The sequence below is a fragment of the Bos mutus genome, chromosome 5 (genome assembly GCF_027580195.1).
Source record: "Bos mutus isolate GX-2022 chromosome 5, NWIPB_WYAK_1.1, whole genome shotgun sequence".
Lineage (NCBI taxonomy): Eukaryota > Metazoa > Chordata > Mammalia > Artiodactyla > Bovidae > Bos > Bos mutus.
The window spans coordinates 40,359,665-40,383,261 of NC_091621.1; the positions used below are offsets into that span (position 1 = coordinate 40,359,665).

General features: G+C 40.4%; 1 protein-coding gene and 1 long non-coding RNA gene across 2 annotated transcripts in view; one reads left to right on the top strand and one right to left on the bottom strand.

The window, feature by feature from the left end:
* LOC138987927 (uncharacterized) overlaps nucleotides 1-23,597 on the top strand; it is a 45,009-nt gene that overhangs the window by 1,608 nt on the left and 19,804 nt on the right. The window contains exons 2-7 of the long non-coding RNA XR_011464229.1: nucleotides 9,396-10,891; nucleotides 15,737-16,037; nucleotides 16,785-16,866; nucleotides 17,697-18,055; nucleotides 18,891-18,938; nucleotides 21,647-21,812. This is a non-coding gene — a long non-coding RNA (uncharacterized lncRNA). The remainder of the gene's footprint in view (nucleotides 1-9,395; nucleotides 10,892-15,736; nucleotides 16,038-16,784; nucleotides 16,867-17,696; nucleotides 18,056-18,890; nucleotides 18,939-21,646; nucleotides 21,813-23,597) is intronic.
* On the bottom strand, nucleotides 1,443-3,772 carry LOC102264797 (olfactory receptor 10AD1-like). The gene is given in 2 exon segments (XM_070371847.1): nucleotides 1,443-2,447; nucleotides 3,767-3,772. Coding segments are annotated over 2 exon segments (1,011 nt in total).

Below are 23,597 nucleotides of genomic sequence, written 5' to 3' on the forward strand. Positions count from 1 at the left end.
AGTTTTTCTTTGGTAATGTAAATGTTTAGGCTCTGTGTTTATTGTTTCTTCTTGGTGACAGTGGTGTCTCCTTGCTGACTGAGTAGTGCGTCTCACATGTTCTCTGTTATCTAGATAATCACCAATTGGACTCAAAGGAATAGAGCTTTGTGGGGTGAAGGGTAGTTTGTATGTGATGTCAGGATGTGAAAAGGGTTGTATTACTATATCTATTCGAGAGCATCCCAAGTGAGGTGCTTTCATCTCAAGGAAGTAGCATCAGAAAACATAGCACAGGCCTATGCCCCTTTCTTTGCTATCTGTTATGAAAGGAGCATGAGAAAGATGCAGTTTGCAAAGAAAGAGAACAGCTGAGAATATTATGCCCTCTCAGGGGACACTGGGTTTCATGAAGATGAGAAGCTAAGCCAAGAGAGGAAGGGTTGCAAGTTAAGAAGGTCATCGGCAGTGGTGGAGGTAGTGTGGAGATTTCATGTATAGGGAATGAAGTGGACCCATTTACCATAAGGAAGAAGGTGGAATAGTACTGAATTGGAATGAAATGAAAGATGGTTGAGAAAAATAGGCAGTAGGGAAAGGGGAGTTGTTTAGGAGTATGGGTAAAAGGGAAGGAAACCGGCAGTCTGAGAAGCTTGGTAGAGGTACTCACTATTGAGTTGGCCAAAATGTTCATTCAGGTCTTTCCACAATGTAAAAACTTGAACAAACTTTTTGGCCAAACCGATACTTGAATCTGAAGAGAAATATTAAATAGTCATGTACTTAAGAAAACTAAAGGACTGAGGAAGAAGAGATTTGACACCTGGCCTCTCCTACTTGCCCTTCCCTAACACACAGAAGCGTAAACATAACAACAAACGCAGCTGCATATTCCCTCTCCTGGGCTAGTGGAGGCAAACAAGGTAAAGTTCAGGCTGATGATGCCTCGTTTTTCTTTTTCTTTTCTCTAACTTCTTTGGTGTCAACTGCTCCCTAATAACCTTTTTCTTTTTTCTTCCTCTACTGTTTCTCATATAGAAGCAGACTGGATGAGGGCAGATTCAGGAAGTGAGAATGAAGTGTGAGAAAGAAAAACAGATTAAGTTGAAAGAAAATGTTTACTCCTAAATGCCTAGGCAGAACTGAGGCTGGGAAGAGCATATAAAAGTGCTATGCAAAGAAAATGAAATGGAATTAAGTGTGGTTATGTGTTATAGATCCTGTTGTGAGAACTTAGAAGAAAATTACTCAGAAAGGTCTCCAAGTCTCCTGAAAAAGGTCCAAGAGAACACAGTGCTTAAAGATACATCAGATAGATGAGCATTAGACATTAATAGGAACTTCCAGGCCTGATGCTGGTGCCAAGGAACCTATGAATGCTCTTTCCTGGAGCCTCTCAGCACAGGAAAGTTATCCAACTCTCAGGACTGGAGGAGGAAGCTGCCCCTCCAGGCATCTTCCCACTAGACAGACTCTGCCTGGGAAAGGCTGCTTCTCCCAAGGGCCCTCGCCATGGCCCCCTTCATTTCTTTGTTTCGGAAACTGTAGATGATGGGGTTGCACATGGGGGTGATGATGGTGTAGAGGAGGGAGAAAGGCTTGTCTTTGTCAGGACCGTGTGTGCTGCGGGGGTTCATGTAAGAGAACATGGCCGAGGTGTAGAAAAAGATGACCACGGTCAGATGGGAGGCACAAGTAGAGAAGGTCTTGCCTCGACCAGAGGAGGAGTTCCTGCCCAGGATGGAGGCCAGGATGTGGGCATAGGAGATGACGATGAGCACTATGGGGCTGAGCAGCACCACAATGGCATCGGCAAAGATGACTCTCAGACTAAACTGGGGGTCTCCACAGGAGAGAGCAATCACTATGGGGGCCTCACAGAAGAAGTTTTCTATGTGGTTGTCTCTGCAGAAGGGATTCCGGAATGACATATACTCAAGTAAGATGCCATTGATAAGCCCAAAGGACCAGGCAATACTCACCAGGCTCACGCAGACCTGCTGGCTTATGATCTGGGCATAGCTAAGTGGGTGGCAGATGGCAACATAACGGTCATAGGCCATGAAAGCCAAGAGGATGCACTCAGCCACACCCACACAGAAGACCAAGTACATCTGGGTCATGCAAGAGACAAAGGAGACAACATGGTTCTTCACTGTCAGGTGGACCAGCATCTGTGGGATGGTGGTGGTGATGAAGCAGACATCCAGGAAGGACAGGTGGCCAAGGAAGAAGTACATGGGGCTGTTGAGCCTGGGGTCTGTCTAGGTGATGAAGATGATGAGGCCATTCATGGTCATGGCAAGGCTGTAGAGGGCTAGGAAGAGGGCAAAGAGCAATGCCCGAGTGGATGGGGAGCTCTGCTCAAAGCCCACGAGGATAAACTCAGTCACGGTGCTGCCATTCCTTAGGTCCGCTGGCGTGGATCCACTTGAGGACAAAGGACAGGAAAAGTACAAGAGAGACAGCTGTAGAGTAATGCAGGGTACTCACTTGATTACAGAAACCCACCTAATATTAGTGGATGTAATATAAAAGATAAATGAGTGGTGGTAAATGTTTTGTAACTTAAGTAAACATTATGTAATTGGCAATGGTATAGGGCCGTGAAAATGCCAGGGTCACCATAGGTGCCTCCATGGAATCATAATATCAAAAATTAAGGCAGGGTGGTTATACTTTATTTTAATTTACTCAGGCTCAAGTCAAGTATCTGTTTCCAGTCTGGGACCGGGAAGTGTTAGTCTTTAATCAAATTGGGGAGAAAAAACAAGATAGTTTTCTAGAACCCATGCCAAACAGAGGAGTGGAGTACTTCAGAGGAGGGGGTGGTAGCTGTTAGTTCATAGATCATATTGAAGGTACACTTGAGAGACATTTGTAGATGTATTTTTCTAGGAAAGGAAAAAGCTCAAGTATACTATCTATTTAAAACAATGAATGGGTTGAATTTTTAGAGAAAAATATGCCAACTCTCAGGATTATCCCTTAGATGAGAATGATTAGCATAACTTGAAACATCACACTCAGCTCTTCCCAATCATCCTTCTTTCCAGTCTCAGGTTCCTGGTGGTTGCTGCTGCTGCATTAACCACCCATCGGACATGACTGAGTGACTTCACTTTCACTTTTCAGTTTCATGCATTGGAGAAGGCAATGGCAACCCATTCCAGTGTTCTTGCCTGGAGAATCCCAGGGACGCGGGAGCCTGGTGGGCTGCCGTCTCTGGGGTCGCACAGAGTCGGACATGACTGAAGCGACTTAGCAGCAGCAGCAGCCAGGCATGCTGGAGATGGGCCTGGTGGTGAGCTCTGGCATGCTTCCTAATAGGAGACAGTTTTCCTGCTGGGGTGGGAATTTAGGGCAATACATAACTGGGTAAAAGGATCCAACTATCCCTCTGAGAACAGGGAAGTTCTGAGCAGGGCACAAATTCAATCATTTTGGATAGATGTTCAGATAACTTCAAGCTGTCCTTTTACTAATAGAGAGTAAATCTTGTTCTTTTCTCTATCATCAGAGAACAAGCATCCAGAATTCTCATGCTCTATTCTCATTGTGATTTTTAGGAAGTCATTATGTTCATATTAAATATCTCCTACTTTTCATCCTGTTTTGGAATTAGGATATATAGGACACATCTTTCACTTTCAGATTTTGACAGTGTGTTTGTTCTCAACATTCAGTTCTGCCTGTCACTCTTCTTCATTTTCTCTTCTTCCATTCCCTTTTATACACACTCTCAATTTCTCCCCTCTTTTTGTCTTTCCCATGGTTTTCCACTTACTTCCATTTCTCACTCTCCTTTCTCTCCCTTTCTCATCTCTGGTGGTGGGTGTCTGTCATTGAGCTACCTCCAGTTGAACTTCTCTCTGCTCTCCATGTCTTTAAATCTTTCAGGTACCTAACTTAATTTTAAAACATACCTATGCCATTACTGCCACTTCTTTCTTGGAATCCCTGTAGGTGTTTCCTGACAGGTCCAGGCAGTGTTTGGGCAGTAGGCCATTCCCATCATAGCTGCTTTGAATGATCCCCTAGAAATTCCTCTCTTGGGGGCCCAGAATGAGTAGGGAGGGGCATAAAGAACTGTTGAATCCAAGAAGTGGCTTTGAATCATGGGCGCAGTGGACTTGTTGAAACTGAGGTCAGAGTCTGGGCAAGTGAAGTAAGTGGGCTACATTTCAGACAAGAAGAAACTGAAATTCAACCTATGGAGTCATTATGATTTGCAGGAGTACAAATATTTATTTGTGGTTTGTTCGTTAGAAAGACTATTCTGTGATACCTGGTGTCTTGTTAACTACAAGAGTTAGTCAGGACTTAACCAGTCAAACATTTGTATAAGTAAATGCAACAATAATATCTTGAAAATCACATCCTACCTCATTCTGTTGCTTGGCTGGTAATGATGTTTGTCATTTAATTACTGTGACAAATAACAGAGAAACTCATGGTGTTTGAAGAACTTGTCCAGAGAGGATGGTCTGACCTGGTGGGCCACTCTGGAAGAGAAGTTTTGTATGATGGCCTTGTTAGTTCTCTGTCATCTATACCACGGGTGATAAATGTTTATTTAAATAATATCCCTAAGTTATGCAGGCTTCCCAGGTGTGCTAGTGGTAAAGAACCCACCTGCCAATGCAGGAGACAAAAGAGATGCAGGTTCGATCCCTGGGTTGGGAAGATCCCCTGGAGGAGGGTATGGCAACTCACTCCAGTATTCTTCCCTGGTGAATCCCATGGACAGAGGAGCCTGGAAGGCTACAGTCCATAGGGTTGCAAAGAGTTAGACATGACTGAAGTGACTTAGCATGCAGGCACTAAGTTATGTGTGTACTGCACTTTATAGAATAGGTGAGAAACTTTACATTTCATGTATTCCACTTATTAGTAAGCTTATATTGTTCTCACTTTTTAAGTGTTTATTTTTACTCTCTTAAGATTTTTAATTTTGTCTGTGATAAATAACTGAATTCTAACACCTTGATTTGAAATCACATTTTCTTATAACTATTAATAATTGAAGAAATACCAGCAGGAAAATAAAGCTAAATTCTCCTTTAGCTTCAAATAAGCTCATATTATTCTATAACATAAAAGATGTCCTTGCAAGTATTATTTTGGGCAAAGAATTTTCTAAGACTGGATATCAGAAATTGTTGCTATGTGCTATAAAGCTAATCTTGAACCTCTAAAATGTAATTTTGATTGGTAGGTCTTAATTATGGCCATGGTAATATGTAGATCGGTATCTTTTTGTTTTCTAAAACATACACATACTTGTGAGAGTTCCTTGTTAAACCAGAAGAGGATCATGGGATTTTCTTTTGCCAAGTGTGTAGAGATTAAATAACCACTCATAATTCCTTGGGTTTCTTATGTAAAGACTGGAGGTCTGTTCAGTTCAGTTCAGTCGCTCAGTTGTGTCCGACTCTTTGTGACCTCATGAATTGCAGCATGCCAGGCCTCCCTGTCCACCACCAACTCCTGGAGTTCACTCAAACTCACTTTCATCGAGTCGGTGATGCCATCCAGCCATCTCATCCTCTGTCGTCCCCTTTTCCTCCTGCCCCCAATCCCTCCCAGCATCAGAGTCTTTCCAATGAGTCAACTCTTTGCATGAGGTGGCCAAAGTACTGGAGTTTCAGCCCTAGCATCATTCCTTCCAAAGAACAACCAGGACTGATGTCCTTTAGAATGGACTGGTTGGATCTTCTTGCAGCCCAAGGGAGGTCTGTAATCTCATTTAAATTAACACTAGTTTATAAAATAGTTTACACCCACCATCACATTTAAACCTCAAGTTTATTATTGTAATTTAATGATGTGATTTAATCTCATTGAAGAACCTGCATCAGAGGAGCAGCCACATGAGGGTAGAAATGGGATTGTCTTAATACACCACTATCCCTGATTAAACAAAGACTTAATGGGGCAGGAGAACACACTGTTAGGCATGATTAGGGGTGTGTGAGGAATAACAGCTTCCATATTCCTGATGTTTCCTTCCACATGAATGAAACTATTGTAGTCACATACCCCTGACCCTTCCCTCTTCCTTCATTCACACCATCTTATAGAGGGGAGATGGAGTGGTTATCTGATTTTAGAAGGAAAGCTGAGCACATGTGTCTGTCTTTTCCTCTAGACCTCGCCTTTGGAGTAAGTAACCTTCTTAAGGGCAGGTTCCACCTCTGTTTGGGGAGGCAGTGTTGTAGCTGCCAGCAACAAGGAAATAAGTCTGTCTAACTCTGTGTTTCTGCATCAGTAAGTCCAATTGCTCAAATTTCTGTATTGGTATTAATAAAGTTGATATTTTACCCCCCATATTCAGGTGCTACCTTCTTTCTCAATTGATTAAGAAGTAAAGGAAGGAGTAGTGTTACTTATTGGACCCCATCAAAGTCCCAGTTATTAGTAATATTATCACATACATGGAAATATAAACGAAGAAGTGTGATAGAGCTGTGGTTATAACACGAAGTGAGCCACAGTGGTGTTTGACAAATCCTGAGAGAGTGAGGAATTCTGCTGATAAACATATATGTTGAATTCTCAAAGAACAGTGCTGGTGAATTGAGAGATGTCTACATTCCATGACCACAGGAGCACAGTGAACAAAGTGTGCTACTGTAGACTAGACTGGTGGGAAAATGTCTCATTATAAAGTAAGACTCTGATTCCTGTCATTTTTACAGAGGGGCCAGGACACTTTTGAATAATTCAACAATTAAGCCAGTATGTTTCTGTTGCCTTCCTATCATTTTATAACTACAGGAAAGAAAATATAATAGAGCATTGTATTGCTTATTTATTCTGTAGCGTATGTTTGTTTTAGGGATGAGGTTGGTTCACTCATGTTGTAAAGGAATTCACCAGCCTTGTTTAAAATCATGTTAAGTTCTTCTCTTAGAAAGCTTCAGCCTCTGTTTTTTGCAGGGTTGCTTTAAATAAAATGTCTCTCTAGTAATTTCAGCCCTTACACAGCTTGAAGCCTGGTCCCTCTTCTGTATACTATAGTTCTTTGCTTTTTGGATTACTCATTTTGTGACCTTAAAGCAGAAAAATGTCTTCTGGGTGAAAACTGTTAAGGTAAATATATTCATACTTGGGTTCATGGACCCAGGGGAATCAATAGATGTTTCAGAATGTCCATTCATCTCTGAAATGTTATAGGAAATATTGTGTGTGTCAGAGCTATTTCCTTGGAAAGTCCACAGTTTAATCAAAAGCAGCTGGAACTCACAAAGGGTGAAAACTTGTGATTTAGAGATTTCATGTCACTAAAGTCCTGTAGACTTGTCTTCTTTAAACTGAATATGAACATACTCTTTTATCTTGCAGAATTGTTTGTTTCCTCAAAAATGTCTCCTATGGAGAGTGGGTGAGTGATGGTTGAGCACCCAATTCCACTGCGAGTGACCTTTTGAGATTATCGCTACCCCCAAGATATCTCAAAGAAGTCCAGGCAGTTCATATTATCTGGGGTTTTGGCTCCCAACTCTGTGTTGAGGAATACTAGGTCTCATGTTTGAGGTGGACTACTTGGTAAGTTTTTTTTTTCTTGGGCTACTCAGTAACTTAAAGCCTACAAAACCCTCAATGCCTAAAGTAGCCAAGAAGCCTCCTTGTTGATTTTCTCCAGATCTGTACTCCAATATTTCCATCACAATTAGAAGGAGAATAAACTGACCCAAGAACACAGAGAACTGAGTTGGGATGGGAAGGAGAGTGCAATAAGTAGCTAAATAGCAATATTGATGACGTAGGTTTGAAAGATAACATTCTGAATCACCAGGGAGGCAGTGCCTCTGGCCATATGAGTAACCAGAACTTACCCTGAAGGAATACTAACATTTTTTATTGTGAGTGGAATTGGCAGGAGGTGGTGAAGAAATTTAAAAAAAAAAAAACCCGACACTAAAATAAAACTTCAAGGCACTTAAGGAGGTCCATCCTGGGGAATACTGCTATGGTGAAGTGAACTGAAGTGAAAGTGACTCAATCGTGTCTGGCTCTTTGCGACCCCATGGACTATACAGTCCGTGGAATTCTCTAGGCCAGAATACTGGAGTGGGTAGCCTTTCCCTTCTCCAGGGGATCTTCCCAACCCAGGGATTGAACCTAAGTCTCCCACGTTGCAGGTGGATTCTTTACCAACTGAGCCATAAAGGAAGCCCAAGAATACTGGAGTGGGTAGCCTATCTCTTCTCCAGGGGATCTTCCCAACCCAGGAATTGAACTGGGGTCTCCTGCATTGCAGGTGGATTCTTCACCAACTGAGCTATCAGGGAAGCCCGTTGCTATGGTGGGCAGTGGCTTTCAATTTCTTTTAAGGTCAGGAGAACCAGAAATGGTAGCTAGAGGAACTTCCTGTCTCACATGGGCATTTAAGCAGTTGTTCTGCAGAGTTTTGAGAATTTTTCAGTGGAAGTCTGGTTTAGATTTGGTCTAGTGAAAGATAAAGAACAGCAAGAAGTCTGCACAGTTATCAGTGCCCCAGGAGCATCCATGGCTCTTTGTCTTAATCTCCTCCATAGTTAACACTATTAACTGAACCCCATAGTTCAGAAACCATGAAGTCACTTTCCATCCCCTCTTTCTAACCTCCATATGATATTGCCATTTTCATGCCGTGTGCTCAGTCATGTCTGAGTCGTTGTGAGTCCTCTATCCATGGTATTTTCCAGCAAGAATACTGGAGTGGTTTGCCATTTCCTCCTCCAAGGGATCTTCCCTGGCCCAGGGATTTAACCTGCATCTCCTGTGTCTCCTTCACTTGTAGGTGGATTCTTTACCTGCTGAGCAATTAAATACTGTTATCTTCCCCTGCTCCCCTACAGAACACTCTACACCCCCACTTACAACTTTTGTTTCCCAAATATACTGTCGTTTCCTAAGCCTCTAAGACTCTACTAGTGCTCTTTTTGGAATTCAGTCTTCATATATATTTCTCCATTTGACAAACTGCTCCAACAAGATCAGTCTCAACTCTTGCAGCCATAGTGAAGTCTCCAGTAACTCTTCCCACATCAGCCTATTTGAAATTGCATTTGTTCCTGAACTCCGTAACACCAGAGATTTTACATCCTTGTTTCCTGGGACACTGCCTAACACATAGCAGTTGTTTAATATATGTATGTTGAAGGAATAATAGAATAAATGACCATCTGAGTTCCAACTTTCTACATTATTTAATGCTGTTCATGAAAAAAACTTAAAAAATCAACTCCTACAAACCTGTTTTCTCATCTGTAAAATGAAGAAAACTGTATTTGTGTAGTTGTGAAGATTAGGAGAAAATTTTTCAATCAAAAATACATAATTTATATAAAAATATATACATAAACCATATAGAATATCTGCAATATGAAAGTGCTCAATGAATTTTAATTTACTGTTTCCTTTTGCAGGTCACTGCATAAATGAAAAATATTAATTAGGACATTTATATTTTTAAGTGTCTGTAATCCTCATGTTGGATCATCAAAAAAGTGAGACAGTTCCAGAAAAATATCTACTTCTGCTTTATTGACTATGCCAAAGACTGACTGTGTGGATCACAAGAAACTGTGTAAAATTCTTAAAGAAATGGAAATACCAGACCACCTGACCTGCCCCCTGAGACCTCTGTATGCAGGTCAAGAAGCAACAGTTAGAACTGGACATGGAACAACAGACTTTCCAAATTGGTAAAGGAGTACATCAAGGCTGTATATTGTCACCCTGCTTATTTAACTTATATGCAGAGCACATCATGAGAAATGCTGGACTGGATGAAGCACAAGCTGGAATCAAGATTGCCGGGAGAAATATCAATAACCTCAGATAGGCGGATGATACTACAGTTATGCCAGAAAGTGAAGAACTAAAGAGCCTCTTGATGAAAGTGAAAGAGGAGAGTGAGAAAGTTGGCTTAAAACTCAACATTCAGAAAACTTAAGATCCTGGCATCTGGTCCCATCACGTCATGGCAAATAGATGGGGAAACAATGGAAACAGTGACAGACTATTTTTTTGGGCTCCAAAATCACTGCAGATGGTGACTGCAGCCATGAAATTAAAAGACGCTTGCTCCTTGGAAGAAAAGTTATGACCAACCTAAACAGCATATTAAAAAGCAGAGACATTACTCTGTCAACAAAGGTCCATCTAGTCAAAGCTATGGTTTTTCCAGTAGTCATGTATGGATGTGGGAGTTGAACTATAAAGAAAGCTGAGTGGCAAAGAATTGATGCTTTTGAACTGTGGTGTTGGAGAAGACTCTTGAGAGTCCCTTGGACTGCAAGGAGATCCAACCAGTCCATCCTAAAGGAAATCAGTCCTGAATATTCATTGTAAGGACTGATGCTGAGCTGAAACTCCAATACTTTGGTCACCTGATGTGAAGAACTGACTCATTTGAAAAGACCCTGATGCTGGGAAAGATTGAAGGTGGGAGGAGAAGGGGATGACAGAGGATGAGATGGTTGGATTGCATCACTGACTCAATGGACATGAGTTTGAGTAAACTTCGGGAGTTGGTGATGGACAGGGAAGCCTGGCATGCTGCCGTCCATGGGGTCGCAAGGAGTCGGACTCGACTGAGTGACTGAACAACAATCCTCAAAGTTCCTGAAATCTTTTAAAAACTGAATCTGCATATTAAATATATATATTTTAAGCACTGTTAAGTTCTGATAGAGTATACAGTACTGTTAAGGACAGGCATATTTTATAAATTAAATATAATATCATATGGTTAAGAGCTCTAATCAAGCTTCAATAAAATACTGGGGGATCTGAAGAGTAATGAAATCATAAAATACTCAGGAAAGTGTGAATAAAAAGGAAAATATCAGATGCAAGAAAAATATTTGCTAACAACTGACAGATTAAAGAAGATTGTTCTTGGAGAAAGGCATCCTTGGTAAGAAAAAATAGTCACTATAAGTGAGAACCTGAGTTAACCCTCAAATGTTTCACATCAGGTATAATGCTGAAATTACATCTAAACTTGAGGAGACCTTAAGAGGTGGAAAATAGCCATAAAAAGATGTTCTTTTGGTAAACTGAATTGTTAGTGGATATGTCATTTTGTGATAAAAGGCAGTTTCTCTTCAGTCTTTATTAGGGAAGATAGAAATTCCTGCTCCCAATTTGACAATGTGTGAATAAGTTGGAGGTAACCATTCCATGATGGCCAATACACAGTAATTTAGAAATCAATTATATACAATAAAAAGTGTAAACTAATTGGGGCTTATTTGAAGATTGAGTGAAGATTTCCCTTGCTTCTCAAGGCTGGGAACTAAAAGCCAGCTCTTAGGATTTATAAGGCTTGTATTCCCTCTTCCATCTCTGAAAATTCTCCTAATCAAATAAGATTAGATCAAAGTCAGCCTGCAGGAAGAAGGCAAAGGCATCCACCCTCCTAATTCCAGCTCAGAGAATATGTAGTTCACCCTAAAGTGGCCAATCAATTTCTCTTTGTTAACTAAGAATGACAGAACATATACCATTTTACTGAATAGTAAAACTAATGAATTTAGAAATCAGATTAAAAGATGCAATATAGGACCATTCATCATTCAAAAATATAGACAGGATGACAAGCCCCAGAAATCAATGAGGGATGAGGCCTGAATTGTTGTGTTGTTAATGTTTAGTTGCTCAGTCATGTTTGACTCTTTTGAGACACCATGGACTGTTGCCTACCAGGCTCCTCTGCCCATGGGCAGAATTAGCCCTTTTAAAATAGAAGGGCAACCAGGATTTACAGAGATCCTTGTTAGTGAGACTGCCATCATCCACAACTGGAGATCAGAGGGAATGCACAATTATGGGTTGTTTGGAAGATTTTGTTGCCTATCTGTACAGGGAGAGAACAAAATAGTTGTACCCAGTTGGGTGGTGTCTCACAGCAGGAATGTCAGAAGGAGGGAAACTACAGTGGGTCTGTTCACTAGGTACAAAAGAAAGAGAAACTAGAAAGGCCTTGTAAGAGCAGATCCCCTGTTCTGCAGGTCTCCTTGACCCTGTGTTCTATTGCACTAACCTGTCATTAGAAAGACAGGCCAGGCCCTTACTAAGTCCTTAAATGGTCAGAAAAGAAGAACTGTTTTCCCTGCTGGTTTCACATATTAGTAATGCCCTGGAATTATGGCACTTTTAAAGATTTTAAAATATGAGGTGTAATTCTGGAACTCCATGGTTTTCACTAACACATCTACATGAACTTTGAGGAATTTAGGAATCAGATTGGGAGACAATAGGAAATAAATTTTTACCATTACCTAATAAAGTTGTGTAGGGAAAAGCATATGGATCCAGACAAAAGCATATGGATCAAGGTATTATGAGGACGGATGTAAATGACTTTTAAGGAAGGACAACTAGTCTTTAGTGTGAGTCCCTGGAGGTCTCTGCTGATAACTCTGTTACAGTTTAGCGACCCATCCCAATGTCTTACAGATTTACTTAGAAGTGTTTCTATAGGCTTACCTGTTTCCCCCCTCTTTTCTATTTTAAGTTTCTTCCTATTTCCCTTTTCTTAAGCAAGATGGACACTGAATAGTCTTTTTGCTCCTCGGAGGGCCTTGACAATAACTGGCTTGCCGCAGAGATCCAATTGAGTTAAATTGTAGAAATATTCTAAATTCTCTTGACTGTCTCAGTCTTCTGCTTTATTTTTGCTTCATCCTTCTCCTTGATACTGGATCCACTTCAGTATTTCTATATCTTTCTGAAATAGGATCTCTGAAGTACCTGGATCCCTTAGTGATGGTCTGGCCTGGACCAATGTTGTAAATGTGCCGTGGGTGAGCATTTCAGATGCCTGTGATGACCCAGATCCCTGTGATGTCAAAAGATCAGTGCAGATGCCTGTGATGACCCAGATCCCTGTGATGTCAAAAGATCAGTGCAGATGCCTGTGATAACCCAGATCCCTGTGTTGTCAAAAGATCAGTGCAGATGCCTGTGATAACCCAGGTCCCTGTGATGTTAAAAGATCAGTGCAGATGCCTGTGATAACCCAGATCCCTGTGATGTCAAAAGATCAGTGTAGGTCACAAACTCTACCAGAAGACCATTCGTGTTGATCTGCACTAATGAGAGTCACCATAAATGATGGAAATACTGACAATAGCCTTCATTTCACTTCATAGCTGAGATTGTAACTCCAGATAGTGCCCGCATCTTATGAGACTTGATCTCCCTCCATCATCCCTAATCATTCTCCAGCTGAGTCCTAAAGTGAATTAACTATTTCATTATAAGCTGTAATGAAACCACCCTAGACTTGTTGCTTCCTTCCTTTAGTACAGAGACTTAAAGAATAAAACAACTAGAGAATCAAGGAAAAGAAACAGGAAATTATACATAAAGTATCCATAATGATATTTCTCTGAACATTCAGGGACTGTGTATAAGTCTAAAGACAAATGAATATGAAACTGGAAGGAGAACTTAGAAATCAAGGAGAATTATTGAACATCAGTGGATTAGACAACTTTAGCTATTCTATGTCATTAAGCTGTCTTGCTACTTAAAGTGTGTGAAGAAAAAATTTGCAGAGACTCTAATTAGCTTTGAGAAGAGAATAAAGAGGAAGAAAAAGTGAGGGATAATGAGACAGAGAGAGTAAGCAAGGGGGAGAGCAAGATATGTACCATCAGAGTAGGAGAGAATAAAGTTGAAACCCAGAGAGATTCTTAGACTAAGAAATAAAATGATTTTAAGAGGTGAACAGTTACATATTTAGAGATTAAAAAACTTTGCCTGGAGTCTTCCTTGGTGGCTCAGTGGTAAAGAATCTGCCTGCCAATGCAGGAGACACAGGCTCAATCCCTGATTCGGGAAGATCTCACATGCCGCAGAGCAGCTAAGCCCATGCGCCTTCACTAATGAGCTTGTGCCCTAGGGCTGCAACTACTGAGCCCCATGCCCCAGCTACTGAACCCTGCATGCCCTAGAGCCTATACTCTGCAACTAGAGGAGCCACCATAATGAGAAGCTCACTATCGCCACTAGAGAAAAGCCCATGCAGCAACAGACCCAGCACAGCCAAAAATAAACAAATAAATTCATAAACAGAAAACAAAACAAAAAAACCTTGCCTGGAAGCTAATCTCATCACTTTATAGGGAGGCAGTGAGGCACAGGGTAAAGCAAAGGGTCTTTAGAGGCAGGCATATCAGAAATTCAGACTTGACATTATTGTTGCTTACTATAATGTGCAGTTGGCTAGCTGGTTCTCAAATTTTTTTTTTCTATAAAATGAGGATTAACTAAAACAATATATAATTAGTGCTGGCACAGATTAGGCAATAAATACATATAATTGTGATCTCTGTTTTCTCTCCCTCTCCCTGTGGTTTCATTTCACATGTAAAAGGAATACTGTAAACACTTGGCCAGCATCCCACTAAGAAGCCAAACTGGCCCTGCAGAAACCTGGAGAAAAAGATCTCATCCACACTTTGTAATCCATCCTATTGGTTCCTGCTTCTCCCTGTCCTGTCCATTTAACTCAGCTTTTACCCCTGATGTATTTAAGTTCCATTTTCTCTAAAGTTTTCTCCTCAAGACATTTGGAAAAAATGTGAACCTCAGCTTTTATATAATTTCTAAAAGAGAATCATTTAGAATCAAAAGCCTTTCTTTTTCCAGAGAATAAGAAAGAAAAATGTAAGATAAGTAGAAGACACTAGTATGTACAAATGTGAAGAGGGAAGTTGAAAAAAAAACAAAGAAATGAGGAAAAGTAACCCTAGAGATAATATGGTCTCCTCCTCTGCAGCAACTGGTGACAGGCCTTTGCTAACCAGAAGGGCCCCATCAGACACACCCAAGCCATTTGCCCCTTATCCAGACCTGGGAGTCCTGGTTGGCTGTCTTTGAGAGCCCAATGTAAACTTAGAGGAGAGCCAGAGAACAGACTAGCTGGAGAGAGTTGGAAAAGTAGACAGAGTTAAGTGTCTAGAGAGAGAAAGGAGCAAGGTGGAAGTTAATGGAGTCAAGATCTGTGACATCTCCTCCCTGGCCACTGTGTGCAGAATTCTGATGTGATCTAAACACAAGTGGTCACTGAGGGAGCCAGGGATGTTTGTCTCTGATGGATAAATAGAGTCAGGGTCAGCTTTCACTGAAGAAGTGAGCACGTTTACTGACCTTCTCCCTTGACTTTGGCACACCCTGGTGATAACATTTCCTGTGTTGATCTCAGGCTCAGAGGAGGGCTCCCCAGGCATCGAGTGAGGGTCCAGTGAATTCTGCTGCAAACCAGCTGGTCATTTATAGGGTAGGGAATATGGGCTCCGTGGACACACACACACATACACACTCACAGGCACACACACACTCAGGCAGGCATGAACTTCTACCTGGTCACTGTTGGGGGCCAAATGTAACAAGGCCAACTATCTCATCTTGAAGTCTTACCATTTTAACTGGATCCCTGGGGATAGTCTCATATCCTTGTGAGGCTATTTCCATGGCAAGTGGCCTGGAAGGTCTAGAATAGTCTCAGGGTTTCTGTTCTGTTTATGAGATGAGTTGATATTTATGGGGGCCTGCCAAGTGTCATTATCCTCATGCCCTCAGCTTCAAATCTTGGAGCCTTTAACTCTTGAGCACCTATTGTACAATTTTATTTTGAATTAATTTTCTAGTTAGGGTTTCTTATGACTTAGATATCACTCCTTGTGCCCCCAATTCACTACTTTTTTCATATCATTATACTGTGTTCACTGTGTTCAACACAACAATAAAGATTGGCTAAAGTGAAGGAAGCTGAGCGCCGAAGAATTGATGCTTTTGAACTGTGGTGTTGGAGAAGACTCTTGAGAGTCCCTTGGACTGCAAGGAGATCCAACCAGTCCATCCTGAAGGAGATCAGCCCTGGGATTTCTTTGGAAGGAATGATGCTAAAGCTGAAACTCCAGTACTTTGGCCACCTCATGCGAAGAGTTGACTCATTGGAAAAGACCCTGATGCTGGGAGCGACTGGGGGCAGGAGGAGAAGGGGACGACAGAGGATGAGATGGCTGGATGGCATCACTGACTTGATGGATGTGAGTTTAAGTGAACTCTGGGCGTTGGTGATGGACAGGGAGGCCTGGCGTGCTGCAATTCATGGGGTTGCAAAGAGTCAGACACAACTGAGCGACTGAACTGAACTGAACTGAAATACACATATGAAACAGTTACCTTATTAAATGCTGCTGATAGGGTGGTAAACAGCCAAAAGCACTCCCTAAAAAAAAAAAAGAAAGAAAAAGAAAAGCACTCCCTGATGGAACATACATCATTGATAACATGCTCCTTCTGTAACCACCATCCTCTACCTCTTTATTGTCACAATTCTGTTCTTCAAATCTAAAATAACCTTCTTTCCCCTAATTCACCCACTGTTCTCCCAAATCTTGCTTGACATTGAATTAGATTCTGCATAAGTCAAAGAACTTCAGTAATTCTCTTACTCCTTCAGTTCTCTGTAGCTCTTCTTTCTACTTGGAGTGCATGAGTTCCTATAAAGTTGAAGTTTATGCTGCTTGTGTCCTGACTCTAGAGTGAGTCTAAGCATCTATGATACTTAGCATCTAAGTCTAATTGTGCAGGGTGGTTTCACCCCCGGTCTCATCGTATAACAGAAACCTCCACCACCATCTTCACGTGTGCATCTTACAAAATCTAATATAATTTAGGCATTTTTGTAACATAAATAAGTTTGGAGGAAAGTGTGATTTTGAAACATAATGCACAGAAGTTAAGCTTCAGGAAAGTGACTTTTGCAACAAAGATTTTTTATGATCTTTCAGATATCCACTCAAAAACTTCTGAAAAACAGTGAACTTGTCAAGCTCTTTTAAAGCACCTATTCCTACATCATTCATTGATATGGTAAGAAAGAAGCTCACTCGTCTCCTCACTTCCTTATCACCTCTGGTCCATAGCATTTTATTAGCACAATTCTAACCCAAACATGATGTTCAGTTCAAATGTGGGTGAAAATAATTATACCAAAAAAAGCTGTCCAAAAGTGGTATAACTTCGAGTCATTAGGAAAAAGTGTGTATCTATCGATGTTATGTTATATGTTTATATTTCTGTTTATTTACATTTTCCCTAATGACATTCCATGGAGAAGGCAATGGAACCCCACTCCAGTCCTCTTGCCTGGAAAATCCCATGGATGGAGGAGCCTGGTAGGCTGCAGTCCATGGGTTCGCTAAGAGTCGGACACGACTGAGCAACCTCACTTTCATGAATTGGAGAAGGAAATGGCAACCCACCCCAGTGTTCTTGCCTGGAGAATCCCAGGGACAGGGGAGCCTGGTAAGAGGCCGTCTATGGGGGTCGCACAGAGTCGGACACGACTGAAGTGACTTAGCAGCAATGACATTCCATAATTTGTGTGCATCTTTCCATGAAGAACTGCCCTATTTCATTATGGTCATTCCTATATATTTTATATTTTGGATATTATTTAAAATGGTCTTAAAATTTATTTTTCTATTTTATTTGCTGGAATATAAAAATGCAAGTTGATTTTTGCATCTAGTAGACTTGTTTAATTCTATTAATTTAAATAAATTATCTGTACTTTTTTTAGTTTTTCTATGAAGACAATCATGCCATCCCTAAGTAAAGTTTTGCATTTTTGTTTCTAGTTCTTATACAACTTATGTACTTCCCTTGCTTTACTGTACTATATATGATCTTCAATCTAGGAAATCAACCCTGAATATTTATTGGAAGGACTGATGCTGAAACTGAAGCTCCAATACTTTGGCCACCTGATGCTAAGAGCTGACTCATTGGAGAAGACACTCATGATAGGAAAGATTGAAGGCAGGAGGAGAAGGGGACGACAGAGGATGAAATGGTTGGATGGTATCACTAAGTCAATGGACATGAGTTTGAGCAAACTCTGGGAGACAGTGAAGGACATGGAAGTCTGGCATGCTGCAGTCCATGGGGTCACAAAGAGTCGGACAGGACTGAGCAACTGCACAACAACAGGATTTTCAGTACAACTTTGAATAAAAGTAGGGATAATGGTTACCCTAGGTTTGTTTATAATCTAAAGGTAATTTTAATGTTTCCCTATTAAGGGTGATGCTTGCAGAGATTTGGTATATGATCACTCTATTGGTTAAGGAAGTATGTATCTATTCCTGGTTGGCCAAGAGTTGTTTGTTTTTTTTTTTTTTAAATTATAAACAGGTGTGAATTTTCAGTAAAATAGATGCCTTTCCTGCATCTACTGATATTATCATGTGATTTTTCTCCATTTGTCTATTAATGTAATGATTTACATTAATTCATTTTCTGATGTTAAATAAATTTTGAATGTCCTGGGATAGACTCAAGTTTGTTCATGATACAAGGTATTATATTTTTAACATGTAGGGAGACAATTCTGTTTAGAAATTTTACAATTCTATTCATAAGTGATATTAGCTTATTTTGTCTTTGTCAAGTATTGGTATCAAAGTTATTTTAAAAGTTGAGGATTTTCCCTCATTTTTGATATATTCACTAGTTTATTTTTTAGATTCCATGTGTAAGTCATATCATAGAGTATGTATTTTCTCTGTCCAACTCATTTCACTTAGCATAATACCCTCCATCGATGTTGTTGCAAATAGCAAAATTTCATTCTTTTTTTTTAAATGCCTGAATAGTAGTCTGCTGTATATAAATGCACCACATCTTCTTTATCCATTCATCTTTTGATGGACACTTAGGTTGTTTTCATATCTTGGTTATCATAAATAATGCTGCTATTAACAGTGGGAAGCATATATCTTTTTGAATTAGTGTTTTCCTTTCTTTGGACATATATCTGAGTGTAATTGCTGAGTCATATGATAGTTCTATTTTCATTTTTTTGAGGTCTTTCCCTCTTTTCTATTATACAGGCAAACCTCCATACTATTGTGGGTTCCATTCCAGACCACCAAAATAAAGTAAGTATTGCAAGAAAGCATGTTACATAAACTTTTTGGTTTTCCCGGTGCATATAAAAGTTATTTTTACACTGTACGATAGTCTATTAAGTGTGCAATAACATTATGTCTAAAATACAATGTACCTATTCAATTAAGTGAACTTTATTGCTAAAAAATGCTAACCATCATCTGAGTCTGCAGTAAGTCATCATGGTAACATCAGTGATCACTGGTCACAGATCACCATAAGAAATATAATACTAACTAAAAGTTTGAAATATTGCAAGGATTACCATAATGTGATATAAGCAAATGATATTGGAAAAAAGGTGCAGATAGATTTGCTCAGTGCAGGGTACCACAAACTTATAATTTATAAAAATTGCAGTGTCAATTGGGAGATTGGAATTGACATCAATACCCTCCTATATATAAAATACAATAGATAACTAATGAGAACCTACTATATATAGCACAGGGAACTCTACTCAGTTCTCTGTGGTGACCTAGATGGGAAGGGAATCTACAAAAGAGTGGATTTATGTATATGTGTAGCTGATTTCCCCTTCATGAGCACATCATGAGAAATGCCAGGCTGGATGAGTTACAAGCTGGAATCAAGACAGGCAGGAGAAATGTCAACAGCCTCAGATATGCAGATGATACCACTGGAATGGCAGAAAGACAAGAGGAACTAAAGAGCCTCTTGATGAGGGTGAAGGAGGAAAGTGAAAGAGCTGGCTTAAGACTAAATATTAGAAAAACTAAGATCCTGGCTTATGGCCCCATTATTGCATGGCAAATTGAAGGGGAAAAGGTGGAAGTAGTGACAGATTTCCTTTTCTTGGGCTCCAAAATTACTGCGAACGGTGACTGCAGCCATGAAATCAGAAGACGATTGCTTCTTGGCAGAAAAGCAATGACAAACCTAGACAGTGTGTTGAAAAACTGAGGCATTAATCTGCCAACAATGGTCTGGATAGTCAAGGCTATAGTCTTCCCAGTGGTCATGTATGGTTGTGAGAGCTGGACTGTAAAGAAGGCAGAACGCCAAAGAATTGATGCCTTTGAACTGTGGTGCTAGAGAAGACTCGTGAAAGTCCCTTGGCCAGCAAGATCAAATCAGTCAATCTTAAGGGAGATCAACCTAGAATATTCACTGGAAGCACTGATGCTGAAGCTGAAGAGCCAGTATTTTGGTCATCTGATGTGAACAGATGACTGATTGGAAAAGTCCCTGATGCTGGGAAAGATTGAGGGCAGAAAGAGAAGAGGGCATCAGAGGATGAGATGGCTGGACAGCATTACTGATAAATCCATTATATACATTTTCTCCTGCTTGCCTTGCATAATTTATTAACATGTGATTAACTTAGTAGTTTAATTTATTAGATTTTAACTTTTCTTTTTTCTTCTAATATAAGAAAGTGCTGCTCTAGCTACATCCCACAAAATTGTATGTAGATTCATCACGATTTTGGGGCTTGTGAAATTTTCTAATTTTTACCATAATTGGCTCTTTTGTTAAAAAACCAAGCATGAGGTGTCAGGAAAAAGGAAGTGAGATAAATAGGCCTTTAGTGGAGGTTTATATTGCTCTTGCTAGGTGTTGGGCAGTGTTTATGTTTGCTGTAGCTGTGGTGCCAGAGGCTAAAATTTCCTCTAGTGTCCTTATTTTCGTCTCCTCTGTTATCTTTTTGTTTCTTAGAGACTCCTTCCTAAATAGGGACTGAAGACTGTAGGCCTTTAGGGTATAATTCTTGAAATCCTCAAGTCCTACTGATGTGGTGGTAAGCGGTGGGGGAATGGAAGCATCCTGTGGTCCTGCGAGTAGGTCTTGGTTTCCTAGTGAGCCTGTGTCCTTATGCTGTGACCTTTACCTTCTCACATTTTCTTTTTTTTCTGGATCCTTCCCCAGGTTGGTTAGGTTCTCATAAGGTAGTATTCCTTGAGGACAGTCTGTTAAGGAGAACAGAGCTCTCTGAGCTTATTTCAGAATGGTTATTTTCCCTTCCCACTGCTGAAGCATAAAGGGATTTTTTTTTTCTTTTTGATCTTCATCATGAGAATCTGGTGGGGAGGCTGCAAGTAAAACTCATAAAACTAAGACGGCTTCCCTAAGGATGAGCCTCCAGGAGTATTTTTCTATGAAGCCAACCCATGCTCAGTCTCAATAACTAGTCAATTTTCCTTTAAGTGTTCTGACCAGGCTCTAGCTGCAGCTTCTGCTCCTAAGGAAGCTGGGATTCTCTGTGTTCACCTGTGTCCCAGTTTTTGGAGTGGTGGTTTGCCCTGTGACTTCAGTTCTCCAATGGACCTAAGAAGTGTTGATGTTCAGTTTGTTCATTCGTTTTTCTTTTTCACTGATGAAGGTGGGAGTGACAACTTCTAAGCCCCATACTCTTTCCATGTAAGATTAGACTTATAATTCATTCTTAATTAGAATTATGTTTCTCAATTTCCAAACATATGGGTTTCTTTCCAGGTATCTTTTTGATACTGATTGCTAACTTTTTTTTTTCTTTTCTATTTTATTTTATTTTTTAACTTTACAATATTGTATTGGTTTTGCCATATATCAACATGAATCGATTGCTAACTTTTAACTGCATTATGATTAGAGAACTTGGCTTGTGTGATTCCTTACCTATGAAATGTTTTAAGGTTTGTTTTATGGACCAACATGCAGGCTATTTTGAGGAATTTTCCATTTGTTTTTGTACTAGATACCTGTTACTCAGCCAGTGGGTGTGGTGCTCCGTCGCTCAGTCGTGTCCGAATTTGCAGCCCCATGGACTGTAGCCCGTCAGGCTCCTCCATTCATGGAATTTTCCAGGCAAGAATACTGGAGTGGGGTGCCATTTCCTATTCTAGGGGATCTTCCTGATCCAGGTACAAACCCATGTCTCTTCATCTCCTGCACTGGCAGGCAAATTCTTTACTACTTGTTCCACCTGGGAATCCCTAGTGGGTGCAGCGGAAGGAAATAATTGGTGTACTTATGTAGGACCAATAAGGGGAATTATAAAGATGCAGGAGTCAAAGAGGGATGGAAAAGCACCCTAGGCTCTCAAGAGTGGGACCAGGTACTACCTTACAGGAACAGGGAAGGGAGCTGTAAAAGAAGGCCACTTGATAGGGGCTCTGGAACATCAGGGAAGGAGACAGGAAAATAAACACACCCACTCTCTTCCTGCTTTCCTCTACTCTTACTAACTCTTATTAGTTGAACCCAACCAGAGCTTAGAAGGTAATGAAGGCAGTCAACAAAAGTCTATCTATCAGGACACAGATCAGGGGAGAACGTATGCATTTAGTTTTAGAAGGGCAAAAAAAAAAATGTCTAGCATACATAAAAGGTAGAGCGGACCCTTCAGGATGGGTGGAGCATATGGGTGGGGAAATATAAGCATTGGTAAAAGGAGGAGATTGGTAAAGTGGATGAGAAAAAGTATTGAAATTATAGGTAGTATTTCCATAATAGCGTACATGGTTTGCACACATTTCACTAAATGGCATTGTAAGAGTCCCACTGTAAACAGGCGGAGGTGATGAATGGTGAGACTGAGCTAGGCAAAAATGTGAGATTTGTGGGAACAAGGGAAGGATGGATATTGGGTGGATGAATTTTGGTTGGAAGTAACAGAGGGAAAGAGTAGAATTTAAGTAGGAATCCAGACTAGTGATAGACAGAAGGGCATGACTGGCTAGGAAATTCCTATAACTTGAAAAAAAAAGTTGGTGGGGGTAAGGGTAAGTTTAAATAGAGACAAACAGAGAGGTTTTAGGGAAGGTTTTTATTACAACTATTTACATGGATTGTTGCTATGGCAGTGTCAGCAGAAATCCTGCCCACAGTCCAGCAGAAAATGACTTTGCAGATAAGATAGAATTCTGTATTCTAAATTCTCCTTGGTTTCCTCCTATCTCTTCCCTCCCCATATCAATAACTCTCATCATTTTTATGATTCTTCCATTTTAACACCTCATCTCTCCTTGACATTACTGACATCTTTGGCCATACAATTCTTTATTTTAGGGGATTTCCTTTGTATTATAGAATGTTCAGCAGCATCTCTGGTCTCTACCTACTAGATGCTAGTACCTTACTCTTTCCTCCAGTAGTGACAACCAAAAAAATACCTTCAGATATTGCTGAATACCCCTGGGGGAGAAAATCATCCCTACTTAGAACCTCTGCTCTAGATTTTCAGAAATAGAACAGTGGTGGGGAAGACAGAAGATAGAACTGTAAGTATAGTTTCAGGAAATGTAGTATAGTATAGGTAAAGCAAGAGATAGGAAGGAATCTTGATGAAAAAAAGGATACACTTAAACTGTATCCAGGTTAGTGTCAAAATTTACAAGTTGTAGCAAATAAATGTGTAAATAGGTCAAAGTGCTATTATATATTCTTGTACAATGCAGATGTCACTCAAAGATTTCTTGATCCTAGGAGATTTCTATCTACAGCTCCCACCCCCAGTTTACAATGTGGGGAAGTAGGTGCTCTCCAGAGACTTTTGCTCTTGCTTCTGTTCTTCCTCTTCTCCATCAAAAATCCACATGCATTTGACATACAGCTCCTCCTCTTGCTGCCTCTGAGAAGTAATCCTATTAATCAATTCTTATATAGGGAGACAAATTTCATGGAGAATTTTGAGGCAGGCATAGAGG